General features: G+C 32.0%; 2 protein-coding genes across 2 annotated transcripts; one reads left to right on the forward strand and one right to left on the reverse strand.

Moving 5' to 3' along the window:
• Window positions 1-5,992: 5,992 nt before the first annotated feature.
• On the forward strand, window positions 5,993-7,170 carry LOC142177385 (uncharacterized). The gene is made up of 3 exons (XM_075245869.1): window positions 5,993-6,625; window positions 6,709-6,730; window positions 6,842-7,170. The coding sequence occupies exons 1-3, from the start codon at window positions 5,993-5,995 to the stop codon at window positions 7,168-7,170; spliced, it is 984 nt and encodes a 327-aa protein (XP_075101970.1).
• A 1,257-nt stretch (window positions 7,171-8,427) lies between these two features.
• LOC142175081 (uncharacterized) lies at window positions 8,428-9,349 on the reverse strand. Its single transcript, XM_075241490.1, has 2 exons — window positions 8,844-9,349; window positions 8,428-8,761 (listed from the first exon to the last, which is right to left on the reverse strand). The coding sequence occupies exons 1-2, from the start codon at window positions 9,251-9,253 to the stop codon at window positions 8,536-8,538; spliced, it is 636 nt and encodes a 211-aa protein (XP_075097591.1). The 5' UTR covers window positions 9,254-9,349; the 3' UTR covers window positions 8,428-8,535.
• Window positions 9,350-14,601: the final 5,252 nt, after the last annotated feature.

Consider the following 14,601-nt stretch of genomic DNA (forward strand, 5'->3'; position numbering starts at 1 on the left):
ATAATTCTGTATATTAATCCAAAAATACAGAACTAATATCATACAAAACAGTCAAGTTTTTATTAATATAACACTGTGATTATGGACCGAATGCAACTAAAACAAATTAATGATATTACTACATTGTTTATGCATATGTATATTAATCCATAATTACAACAGTAATAACATTCAAAAACACAGTCACGTTTTTATCAAAAAAATTGCTATTCAGCAAAAAACGTAATTTAAACAGACTGTTATTTAAATATAACACCACTGTTTATACATGTGTATATTAATTCATAGTTATAGAATTAAGATACTAATAAATACAATCACGTTTTTAATATAGAATAATCATCCCAAACATGTATCAATAAATAACACGTTTTAATTTAATCTATGCATGATGTATTACATTATCTAGTTATATGTAAGACGACGTCTGATACCAATTGTTAGAACATGCGCAGCGGAAGCAAGTATACAATCTAGGCATCAAATACATACGAACTAGACAACGCAATAATAATGAGATTAGATCACTAACCTCTTAAAGTAGTTGCACAAACCTTCCAAGCAGCAAGAATCCAGGGCTGCAGTCTTCTGCTATTTGCCTAGTAAAACCTTTGGACGATTTTGTTATTGGGTGGGCAAGAACAATACAACTGAAAGGTAAGTTATTAGGTGAAACTAATCTTCCTTTAATAGACTTATTTTTTTTTGGACGAAAATCCTCCTCCAAAAACGTGTAGGATTCTCCTTCTCCAAGTAGAATCCTACTCCAACTCTATTAGATGACTGTTCTCCCAAGTCTTGTCCAGGTTTTTACTAGGTATAGGAGGGATCACAAAAATAATAAGAGGCTACCAATTATAGTATTAATTCGAAATTAGCATGAATTAATTCTTACTATAACAAATTGCAATTTATTCCACTAAAAGACTGTAATTGAACTCCTCAATATGAATTTCGAAAATTCAATAACACTTATTTTAGCTCCCCATGTTAAAATCTCAAATACCAGTTAATTAAATTAAATCACTGAAAATTTAATTTAATCAACTAATTAAATCCTTTACAATTCCGCTTAAAATATTTCATGTGACGGATACAAAATTCACCGGTCAGGTTTTCACATGAAAACTTATAAGCTTACATAAAGGAGTATTATCAAACTCAAAACGAGACATGGATTCTATCAACTAATTATTATTCACAAATATTATTCGTTATTGTCCAATCTATTAGGCATACACTAACTCTAAATAGAGTCGCACCTTTTGATAAATCAAAACAATAAATAAATTACATTGATCATAATAATTATATCAAGATTAGGAGTATAAGCTCATTTAATGAATTAGAGAAAATATTTTATATATTCAGTACAAAAACATCTTTTCTCTACTTGGTCCGTTCAATATACACTGAGTATACTAGCACAAGAAATTGGAGTAAAACTACTCCCATAATCAAGACAAATTATACTATAATCTTGTACGACAATTATCAAGATATTTTGTCCAACAATATCTTTGATTGTGAACATAGTTTATTAATTATGAGAACCAACAATTTAATCTTCTGTGCATGAGCTAAGACTCCATACACTAAATTGTCTACTACATAATTAAAGACACACATGTATCAAATGTTCTATTAAAATAGTACTTTATTGAATTAAATAAATTAAATAAATAATTGTTCCATAAAGAATAAAATATAATACTATATCTAAACCGCACGGTTAATAGTATATCCCAACATTGAGTCCTAATTTTATTAGAGTACACAAAGCAACGTGAGAACATAAACAAGGAAGCCATGATAAGATAATTCATTGTGCAAATTGCTTAGAATGGAGTAAATAGGACGGGAGTGAAGTTGCAGATTACGGTCCAAGTACGTGTTTGGACATAAAAAAAAAAAATATGAAAAGTAATTTTTAAAGTTAAGTTAAAAAAATATATTTGAATATTAAAATTATGTTGGACATGTATTTCACTTGAAAAATTATTACAGTTTCGTAAGAGAAAAATATTGTTTATTTGAAACATATGTAAAAGACACTTTTCTAAATTTAAAACTCATCTTTAAAAAATTTTTAAACTCGTCTTTAAAATTCAGTTAAACGTATAATCAAATATTAATTTGAAAATATTTTATGGAAAAAGAAAAAAAAATTATGTCCAAACGGCTTCTAAGATTTGACATTCATATTCTTCTTTATTCTCCTCCCCTATTATTTAATGTCTTACTTCTAGGCCTAAAAGAGTTTTTGAAAAAGTAAATAAATGAGGCTGTTCTCATGGAAGAATTTTATAATATTTGCAACATTCAAGATTCAACCTTTGGAAAAATCACCAGATGAGGGTAGTTCAGTGGGCATATGGATCTGAACCATATTAAAAGTAGAATTCACCCGAACTGAATACTCGTTTTGGTAATTCGAAGATGGAATAATGTTCAAAAGTCGGGACTTTGCCCGGTCCGTCCTTGGTTTGACATTCGTTGGGCGAACGGCACAAATAGCCGCTAAAGGCTGTGGCTTTTATTTTAAAGCCACTATTTTCAATGTATTTAGACTTTAGCCATTTCTTTTAAAAAACTTATACCTGACTGGACGAAAATACCCTTCTGATATAACTTATACTTACGCTATCAACACAAGCAGCAATTACACAAAGAGAAGAAGCGAGCAACATCAGCAGCGGCGATCAACTGAGGACGAACAACCATTTCTCTTCCCGATTTCAAAAATTCAGCAATCTAATCCAAAAAAACAACATAGATAAACAGTAAGTTGTAATTTCATGTGTTTCTATCAATTTTTATTTCGCTATAGTTATACTTTTTTAGATCTGTATTGATTTGATTATATATTAGATAAGAATTTGATTTTTTTGAATTTCTGGATTGATAAATTTATAGACACCGCCTGCCTCCTATGATAATTCTGTATTCCGGACATAGTGTCTTCATTTTGGAAATTGAATTCAAAAAAATAAGAACACTATGTCCTTAACTTTGATTCTACTGGCCTCATTTTGCAAATTGAATAAAAAAACTTAAGGACAAAATGTCCTTCACTTTGTTGTTGTTCTTCTGTATACAAAGTCCTGTAGCTTGAGTTTCAAATTGTATGTTTTATGTTTAAATGTTAAAGGACAGACAGTCCTTAGCTTTTAATTTCTGGTTCAAAAGTTAAGGACTGGTAGTCCTTAAGTTTTAATTCCATGTTTAAAACTTAAGGACTGACAGTCCTTAACTTTTAATTTTAATTCCATGTTTAAATGTTAAAGGACAAACAGTCCTTAGCTTTTAATTTCTGGTTGAAAAGTTAAGGACTAGCAATCCTTAAGTTTTAATTCCATGTTTAAATGTTAAGGACTGACAGTCCTTAACTTTTAATTCCATGTTTAAATGTTAAAGGACAAACAGTCCTTAGCTTTTAATTTCTAGTTCAAAAGTTAAGGACTAGCAATCCTTAAGTTTTAATTCCATGTTTAAATGTTAAGGACTAACAGTCCTTAACTTTTAATTCCATGTTTAAATGTTAAAGGACAGGCAGTCCTTAGCTTTTAATTTCTGGTTCAAAAGTTAAGGACTGGTAGTCCTTAAGTTTTAATTCCATGTTTAAATGTTAAGGACTGACAGTCCTTAACTTTTAATTCCATGTTTAAATGTTAAAGGACAAACAGTCCTTAGCTTTTAATTTCTGGTTCAAAAGTTAAGGACTAGCAATCCTTAAGTTTTAATTCCATGTTTAAATGTTAAGGACTGACAGTCCTTAACTTTTAATTCCATGTTTAAATGTTAAAGGACAGGCAGTCCTTAGCTTTTAATTTCTGGTTCAAAAGTTAAGGACTGACCTTAAGTTTTAATTCCATGTTTAAAACTTAAGGACTGACAGTCCTTAACTTTTAATTCCATGTTTAAATGTTAAAGGACAAACAGTCCTTAGCTTTTAATTTCTGGTTCAAAAGTTAAGGACTGACAGTCCTTAACTTTTAATTCCATGTTTAAATGTTAAAGGACATGCAGTCCTTAGCTTTTAATTTCTGGTTCAAAAGTTAAGGACTGGTAGTCCTTAAGTTTTAATTCCATGTTTAAAACTTAAGGACTGACAGTCCTTAACTTTTAATTCCATGTTTAAATGTTAAAGGACAGACAGTCCTTAGCTTTTAATTTCTGGTTCAAAAGTTAAGGACTGACAGTCCTTAACTTTTAATTCCATGTTTAAATATTAAGGACTGGCAGTCCTTAACTTTTAATTCCATGTTTAAAACTTAAGGACTGACAGTCCTTAACTTTTAATTTCATGTTTAAAACTTAAGGACTGACAGTCCTTAACTTTAATTACATGTTTAAATGTTAAGGATAAACAGTCCTTATCTTGGTCTTGCACTTACAGTACACTTGTTCTTAATTCTACAAGGATTGCTTTATAACGTATGTCCTTTGTTTCCCATTCTCTTGACTTGTAGGATGGAAACAATATGCATAATAGTTGCTTTTAATGGTAGATGGACTGAAGACTATAAATATCTTGATCATCAAACAAAGCTTTTCCTAGCACCTGAGTCAATTCAGTTTGAAGATTTCGTTAAACAGATTTTTGAGCTTATTGAATTGGATAGTGAAAAGTTTGAAATAGTGATATGGTTTGATATCAACCTTGGAACAAGCAAAGGAATGCTTGTATCCAAAAATTTAGATCTTCACACATGTATAGAGTTGCTAAAAACTCATTCACTCTTCAAGAGCTGTCATTTCATAGTTGATATTTCGGAAAGAGTTTTTGCATCAACAAGCAATGAACATGCCAACACAAAAACTCAACATGACAATCAAGAGCGATACCAACAGATAGTTGAAGTAGATATGGTTGAAGCTCAACCATTAAATGAAGAGGTGCATCAAACATTTGATTCTATTCAAGTAGAAGGACAAAGCATTATAGAGATTGACAACGAACAAGCTTTGGGTATTCAAGTCTTAGAGAGTGCACCGGTAATCGAAGTAGTTGCTGACAAAACCTGCACTCAAATAATTAAACGAAGATCAAATTTGAAACAAAAAGAATCCCCAACTACAATATTAAGAGAAAATGCTTCTTTGGATCAAATAAAAGTCGGATCAGTATTTGACAATAAGAGGAGCATAATTAATTATTTTTCTAATGTAACAATCAAAGGACATTTTGAATTCAAAGTTGTTAGATCAAGCTCAACAAGATATTCGTTGACATGCAATGATGATAGGTGTCGTTGGTGTGTGCGTGCTTTCAGAATTAAAAACTCAACATTATTCAAGATAGTAAAGCTTGAGAAAAAGCATGACTGCTCTGTTAACACTAGGAAAGCAGATCAAAGGCATGCTACTTCAAAGTTGATTAGTGGTTACATTATCGATAATCTTCGGGACCCAAGATTTGAAGTTACACCAGCTTTTGTCATGGCAGAGATGCAAAAATTGCATGGACTAGACATTGGATATCATAAGGCGTGGCGTGCTATTCAACATGCTTCCGCTTTAATAAGAGGAAGTCCCGAAGAAAATTATGAATTATTGTGTTCATACTTGTATATGATGACAAGTAAAAACCCGGGAACTTATACTAACATAAAGATAGACGACAACAACAGGTAAACAATTTAGGACATGTTGTCTTTAGCCTTGTTAACTTTTGAGTTATAACCAGAAGTTGAGGACTGCCTATCCTTAAGTTTTGAACTTGTAATTAAAAGTTAAGGACTTCCAGTCCTTAAGTTTTGAACTTTGAAATAAAAGTTAAGGACAACATGTCCTTAACTTTATAACTTGTAAATGTAAGTTAAGGACTGACTGTCCTAAACTTCGGGTATTTTAACCTTGTTTTATATTGTATTTCCAGGTTTCTTTATATGTTTTACGCATATGGATCATCGATAGCTGGTTGGAATCATTGTAGACCAGTGATTGCTGTTGATGCGACTTTTTTGAAGTCAAAATATCGTGGTGTTTAATGATTTCAGTTTCAAAAGATGCAAATAACCAAATTTTCCCATTAGCCTTTGGAATAGCAGAATCTGAAAACAACAATTCCTATGAGTGGTACTTTAGTCAGCTTCGCAATGCAATTGGGAGCCGTGAGAATTTGATTTTTTTATCAGACAGGCATCAAGCTATTGCAAATGGCATTGTAAAGGTATATCCTGAAAGCCATCATGGGATTTGCATCTATCATTTGGAGCAGAACCTAAAGCGAAGAAAGGTGAAAAGTGAGGTCATAAAACTTTTCCAAAGTGCTGCAAGAGTATACAAGCGTAAAGAATTTGACATATACATGTCAGATATTGCAAATGTAGATAAGAAAACTTATGACTACTTGATGGAAGAACCACCGGAAAGATGGGCACGTTCTTGTAGTCCACAACGAAGATATGACATGCTCACAACAAATATAGTTGAGTCGATGAATTCAGTGCTATTAGAAGCAAGAGAGCTGCCTATACTAAGAATGATGGATTTCATTCAAGTGAAGCTACAACATTGGTTTTATGAAAGAAGAAATAAAGCAGAAGGAACATTTTATGATGTTTCTTGTTGGGTAGAGGAGGAATTGAAGAACAGAATAGATTTAGCATTTACTTTGAACGTAAGTATTATGTTTTATGTTTATATTATGATTTTGACATTTTTTAACATAATGTACTCACTTATAATTTTTCAACATTGAAGGTCTTCCCTGTTGATTCATGGCGTTCTAGAGTTGAAGAAGAAGGAATAACTTTCTTGGTGGACTTAAACAAAAGAACATGTGATTGTTTTCAATTTCAACTTGATGAATTACCATGCATACATGCAATTGCAGCTATCGAGAAGAGAAACATCAAGAAGTCTGACTTTTGTTCGCACTGGTACTTAAAGGAATCTTGGCTGAAAACATATGAAAGACAAATACATCCTGTAGGACATACTGATTCATGGATTGTACTAGAGAGTGTTAAGTCACAAATTATTAAACCTCCAGATTTCAAAGTGCCACCAGGTAGAAGGCAAAAGAAAAGGCATATTCCTGCTACCGAGCCATCAAAAATAAAATTCAAATGTGGTCGTTGCAGAAGAATTGGTCATAATAGAACAGCTTGTATATATTCTCCGGCACTCCATCCATTTTCAAGAAAGCATAGAGAAGAGTAGAAATATACACTTATGTTTATCGACTCTTTTAAGTTTTTGCTATAGATTGTATTCATTATTATTCTAATTTGAGCGGATGCCTAGATTTTCAATATTTATATCATGTTACGTTCTTTTAATTTCTTTTGAGTTCAACAATTAAAAGTTATTAACAGGAGTCAGTAAGTTCAACTTGCAATTTTGAAAACGTAATGACTGTCTGTACTTAACTTTGAATTTCAAGTTCAAAAGTTAAGGACATGAGGTCCTTAAGTTATAGTCTCATGTTAAAAACTTAAGGACTGTCTGTCCTTAACTTTGAATTTTAAGTTCAAACGTTAAGGACATGAGGTCCTTAAGTTATAGTCCCATATTAAAAACGTAATGACTGTCTGTCCTTAACTTTGAATTTCAAGTTCAAAAGTTAAGGACATGAGGTCCTTAAGTTATAGTCCCATGTTAAAAACTTAAGAATTGTCTATCCTTAACTTTGAATTTCAAGTTCAAAAGTTAAGGATATGAGGTCCTTAAGTTATAGTCCCATGTTAAATACTTGAGGACTGTTTGTCATTAACTACAGGAGTCCTTAAGTTTGAAATACAAGTTAAAAACTTAAGGACTGTCTGTCCTTAACTTTAAATTTTAAGTTCAAACGTTAAGGACATAGGTCCTTAAGTTATAGTCCCATGTTAAAAACTTGAGGACTGTTTGTCATTAACTACAAGAGTCCTTAAATTTGAAATACAAGTTAAAAACGTAATGACTGTTTGTCCTTAACTTTAAATTTCAAGTTCAAAAGTTAAGGACATGAGGTCCTTAAGTTATAGTCCCATGTTAAAAACTTGAGGACTGTCTGTCCTTAACTTTGAATTTTAAGTTCAAAAGTTAAGGATATGAGGTCCTTAAGTTATAGTCCCATGTTAAAAACTTGAGGACTGTCTGTCCTTAACTTTGAATTTTAAGTTCAAAAGTTAAGGATATGAGGTCCTTAAGTTATAGTCCCATGTTAAAAACTTGAGGACTGTTTGTCATTAACTACAGGAGTCCTTAAATTTGAAATACAAGTTAAAAACTTAAGGACTGTCTGTCCTTAACTTTAAATTTTAAGTTCAAACGTTAAGGACATGAGGTCCTTAAGTTATAGTCCCATGCTAAAAACTTGAGGACTGTTTGTCATTAACTACAGGAGTCCTTAAGTTTGAAATACAAGTTAACTTTTGAAATTGTAATTTTGCATAGCTGTTACAAAAAATTACGCTATGCCAACAAAACAAAATATAAGTGCCTTTTCACAAATTTACAGAATATTTCAGAACTATCCTAAACTGGCATAATTCAGATGTCACCTTTACAACAATTTTATACAAAAATAACACCACAATTTCTTTACAACTCCTTTGGACAGAATGTTTCATTTTCACTCTCATAATCATCACCAACATTTTCTGGTGGAGTATCATAACCAGAATTTCTTTTCCATTCACCATGTGCCCAAAGATTTGCAGCAAGTTCTTTTCGAAAGTCTTTTATGTCTTCGGGTTGGAATTGCTGCACGTCCTTTCCAATCATCAGCAACTCGGCAAATTTGATCAGGAATGCACCACAATCAGTCCTAAGAGAAATGTAAGATATGCAGTGAATTAAACAATAAATCTTAAGTACATATAAATAATATAACAAATAATAACACGTACGATCCAGTTTGGTGTGGTGATCTTTGCCACTGTATATCAAATTTGTTGAAGACATTCCCAAAAGACTTGTGATTTTTGTCAAACTGTGAGAACTTTAGCAAATGGGGGATCATGCGTGCATACATTTGCATGTAGTTCATTCCTGCTTCATATGGCTCACTGTATATGGAATCATATACATCAATCTTTTTTTGATTCAAGTCCAATACTCCCAACAAAAAGTGTGTCACAGCTTCATCATCTTCTGAAGGAAGCCGACATGGAAAAAAGATTTTGTCAACCTCAGTCCATGCAATTCCACATCTACGGCTGTCCCCCCACACATATGGTGTCAGAAATAACTGATTATCACCAGCACACCAAAACTCATCACTAGCATCTTCACTGAAATCTTTATACACAAGTGCCATATAATTATCAAAAAGAACATCAGTAGTTGTGCATCGAAAAAGATGATCGCGAGGGTGGTAGCATTCCTTCTTTCTCAGATAATAGAGAGCAATGTCAATATGCTTCATAAAAAGGCAAAAAATAAAACAAATCAATAACAAATCAGTCATAAAATAATGAAAAAATGATAAATTAATTATAGAAAAAATAAATGCCTTGTGAATTATCTAACCTTATCATCAAGAACAAATTTGCTATCTGAAAGCTCAAGAAAAAACATTTTGCTACTGATTTTTTGATGATACAATTTGTATGGTTTTTTCCTCAAACTATTATCATCAGCATATAAATCAATTTGTCCCCTGAAAATTTTGAAAATGTCAAGTTAGAATTTTGAAAACTTTAATCTATAACTTAAGGACCAAGTGTCCTTAGCTTTTGAATTTGATACTCAAACTTAAGGACTGCATGTCCTTAGCTTATGAATTTTGAATTCAAACTTAAGGACAAGAAGTCCTTAAATTTTAAACTTGAATCTATAAGTTAAGGACAGTTAGTCCTAAATTAGTCTTACAATCACAGAAGTTAAGGATGTAGTGAAACACATTAAGAGACTTACTCTTTTTTGCAACCTCTCCTTTTCTCCTTGCCCAACCACACAATGAATTTCTTCACTAATTTTTCATCTTCTTTGGCATAATGAAAAATACACCTACGAGTATAGGTTGATTTTATCCAACGTGAACTCTTCAGAGTATTTTGATTGTCTGCCTTGGAACTTACTGCTTTTCCTTCCTTATCAAAAGGAGATTTCAACTGCCAGCTTAACTTCTTGTTCCTTTTACCTCAACCAAGTTCTTCTTCAACATTTCATTCACCCTCCATAGTCAAAGTCGCATCAATGTCCATTAGCTTACTTGGAGGAGTAGGAGTAAGAAGAGAAAATGACGGACCATCATAACCAATACTGTCTCTCTTTCTTTTCCTTCTATATTAGTTAATATTGTCATCATTGGTGTCCTCTTTGTTTTCCTCTGCTGGCGACACTATATATATATAGACACTATATATATATATATATATATACATATTCATATTAGTTTTCTGCAACAGGTCAAATGAAGAGACAAAATTTCAATTGTACATATAATAATTAGGGCACAATCAGTACCTGTCTTCTCCGCAGTACCTTCTTGTGTTTTTTCAAGAGACAACTCAGCTAAAATATTGCGTGCAACATTTTCTTTTTCTTGCAATTCCACATTTTCTTTATCTTGCAGTTGTTCACCATGATCTTTAGATGCTTGTTGACAAGATTCTGCAAAAATATTTACAACAGCTAACATGTTAATAATCTTTAATTAAAACAAACATATATAAAATTAAAAAAGCACTGCCTAACCATTTGCAATATCCAAGATCATTCCAGCTACATCATCATCATCACATATTGCATCTATAGATTTGGAACCAATCTCACTTCTGCCTATGTCTTGAGATTGTAGTCCAGTTTTCTCTTGATACTGCACTCCAGCTTCTTTGCTTGCTGCTTCAAAAGATACAATATATAATGAAATAAAGATATAATATATAATGAAAATTTTATCTAACCTTGACTGGCACAAGTTTGAACTCCAAATTTTTCTTTGTATGACAACGGTGTAGAGAGATCATACGTTCCTTCTAAGCATTTGCATACAATCTCGCTGACACTTGTCCCCAATGGACTTGTTAAATCCTCCTGTGATTGCAATCCAAAAACTCTACAAATTTTCTCCGGCACTCCACAAACTTCTGCATGCACATGCATAGTTTGTATGTATTAATATATTGAATATACATTTCAACGAAAATAAAAATAAAAATCTATAACTAACCTTTCCCAATATCAGTAACATTTTCAGTTTCATCATCTAGATGTGCATCTCTAAATTCTCTTTCATACTGACCCTCTGCATGCACATCCATATAATCACGTTCAACACCACCTGCATCTTGGTTGAATATGCCAGTACGCTCAGTAGCACGACAATGATCATCAACTCCATATTTTCTAATTGGAACACTAGATTCTCTATCTGTGTTCATCTGATCAGCTTTCCCAAACATGTTCATCAAAGTATCAAGCTTTGATCCTAGAGTTTTCTTTAAATCCTGAGAAAGCAACTAAGTTACAAAGAGAAGGACATGTTTAAAACTTAAGGACAGACAGTCCTTAAGTTTGAACTTAAAGTTCAAAACTTAAGGAAATGCAATCCTTAAGTTTGAACTCCAAGTTCAAAAGTTAAGGACAAGAAGTCCTTAACTTTGAATTCCAAGTTCAAAACTTAAGGACATAATGTCCTTAAGTTTTATTTCAAAGTTCAAAAGTAGGGACAGACAGTCCTTAAGTTTGAACTTAAAGTTCAAAACTTAAGGAAATGCAATCCTTAAGTTTGAACTCCAAGTTCAAAAGTTAAGGACAAGAAGTCCTTAACTTTGAATTCCAAGTTCAAAACTTAAGGACATGATGTCCTTAAGTTTCATTTCAAAGTTCAAAAGTAAGGACAGGCAGTCCTTAAGTTTGAACTTAAAGTTCAAAACTTAAGGAAATGCAATCCTTAAGTTTGAACTCCAAGTTCAAAAGTTAAGGACAAGAAGTCCTTAACTTTGAATTCCAAGTTCAAAACTTAAGGACATAATGTCCTTAAGTTTCATTTCAAAGTTCAAAAGTTAAGGACAAGAAGTCTTTATCTTTCAATTCCAAGTTCACTGAAATTACCTTGATTTCGTTCTCAATCTTTTTTTCTGATACAACAATTTTCTGATTAACTCTGGTAACTTCTGCTTGCAAATCCTTCTTAAAACTCTCTGATAATCTCTGAATCAAAAAACATATATATAAAAAAAAGGTGTTTGTAAGCAAGAAATAATCAAATAAAAAACTAATACTATTCAAAGGCAGAAACACATACTTTAACAATTTCCTTAAGTACGCCTTCGTCAAATTGTGTGGAAGAAGACCTTGAGCCTTGATCTTGTGAAACTGGCTCCTCCACACAAAGAGGCTGTGTATCTTCTTCTTCCACGGGAATAAAGGGTGACACCTCAATCAACTTAAACACCTATTATATAAGAAAAACTAAACATAAGTATACATAACTAAAACAAATAAACAAAAAAAGAGATAGTAATTACATTAACTTACTTTTTTATTATGGAAATATTTTCTACAAAGAGCATCAAATTGTGGAGACTTCATTTCAGAATAACATAACATTCGAGGATAACCAACTTCTTTGATGTTCACAAATTGTTTCTCTTGGAAAATAGGAAGTACTTCCATAATCCAGACACAAAATGCAAAAGGAAAGCCAACTAAAGTGTAGCTATCAATATCTTTTTCTTTCTCTTTCTCCTTCTGAACATCATTCTCATTTGATTTCAAGCAACTCTTCAATGATTTTAATAGAGTCTCATAAGCAAGAGAGCCCCAGTTGAAGGAAGCGCAAAGTGCATCATCGTCAACAATTTTCATTATTTGCTCCGACACATTCCTATTTTTCCTCTTGCCCATCAAAACCGACTCAACAAAATAGAGTGTTGCCAACTTCAAAGCATCATCATCACTGCCAGCAAATGATGAAGTTGTACCATGTGGGCGACTAGAAATAAAACTATACAAATCAGCCAACTCAATTTTGTCCTTTCCAGGGAAATAGACTCTTAAAAGCCTATTCTCTTTCTCATTTAAACCTTTCATGTCAAGCGACAAATAAGACTTCAAACCAGTAATAATATGGAATGCATCACGAGTAAACTTAATATCGTGGTCAAATACCTTGAAGGTCATCGAATCAGGTTCATTACTAACAATTTCAGAAAGCAATACACAGTGCATAAGTTTACCCGAGAACTTCACACTTTGTAATCTGATGAAGTTGCCAAAAATGCTTTCCCTCAATTTCTTCCATTGGCTATTTGACAGAAAACTTTTAATTGTTTCCTTATATTGAAAATCTCTTTTCCAATATACCAGAAAATTACGCCAATCGTCAAAATCAAACAAATGATCGCCTTCCATTATAACACTAGAAAAGAAGGAAAAACAAACAAAGATTAGGACTTAACTTAAAATTTCAAGTTTAAAAGTTAAGCAAATACAATCCTTAACTTTAAATTTTAAGTGCAAACGTTAAAGAAATACAGTCCTTAACTTATACTTTCAACTTCCAAAGTTAAGGACACTTAGTCCTTAACTTCAAGTTTCATGTGCAAAAGTTAAGGACAATAAGTCCTTAACTTTAAATTGTAAATGCAAAGGTTAAGGAAATACAGTCCTTAACTTATACTTTCAACATCCAAAGTTAAGGACACTTAGTCCTTAACTTCAAGTTTCATGTGCAAAAGTTAAGGACAATCAGTCCTTAACTTTAAATTGTAAGTGCATAGGTTAAGGAAATACAGTCCTTAACATATACTTTCAACATCCAAAGTTAAGGACATTTTGTCCTTAACTTCAAGTTTCATGTGCAAAAGTTAAGGACAATCAGTCCTTAACTTTGAATTCCAACTACAAAATTTAATGTCGTTTCTTCCTTACATTTAATAAACACAGTTAACTGAAAATTCATAATCACAGTAAGCTTATGAATTTCTACAACTATTTTTATGAAATATACATACATAATCAAATATATTGAATCAACCACAAACACATTTCAAATTTCACACACTAAAAATTTATCAAAAACAGAATCACACAAAATATACTACACTGAATCAACATATAATGCTAATTTTTGAAATTTCACACATACTTCACACGGCATTGAACCAATTTACAAATAAAGAAAAACGAAGATGACGGAGAAGATGACGGAGAAGATGAAGGACAGAAGATGACGGAGAAGATGAAGATGACGGAAGATGACGGAGAAGATGAAGGAGCAGAAGTTTAACTGAGATTGCAATTTGAATACGAGGAAGATGAAGAAACACAGAACTCTGAACGAATGAAATAAGGGTTCTCGTCGATTTTGGGATTATACAAGAAATAGAGAAAGGGTAATTGTGTCTTTTCCCCCTTAGTAGTGGCTATTTTTGATAAACATTTTAAATAGTGGATAAAAATTAAATACACCCTTATTTAGTGGCTACTACACGCCATTTTCACACATTCGTTGTCATTATTCTTTTATACATATACTAGACTAGTTCTTCTGCACGTGAAAGCTGAATCATGTAGTATATTTATAAAATAATATTAATATTCTTAAAATAAAACTTTGAGTAAATAATTATACATGAAAGTATAAGATGTAAGTTTCTCTAAATGATCAATATGGATCAACGTATTGGTGGCTTGTTTGTCGAAATCAAGATGATT

The sequence above is a fragment of the Nicotiana tabacum genome, chromosome 3 (genome assembly GCF_000715075.1).
Source record: "Nicotiana tabacum cultivar K326 chromosome 3, ASM71507v2, whole genome shotgun sequence".
Lineage (NCBI taxonomy): Eukaryota > Viridiplantae > Streptophyta > Magnoliopsida > Solanales > Solanaceae > Nicotiana > Nicotiana tabacum.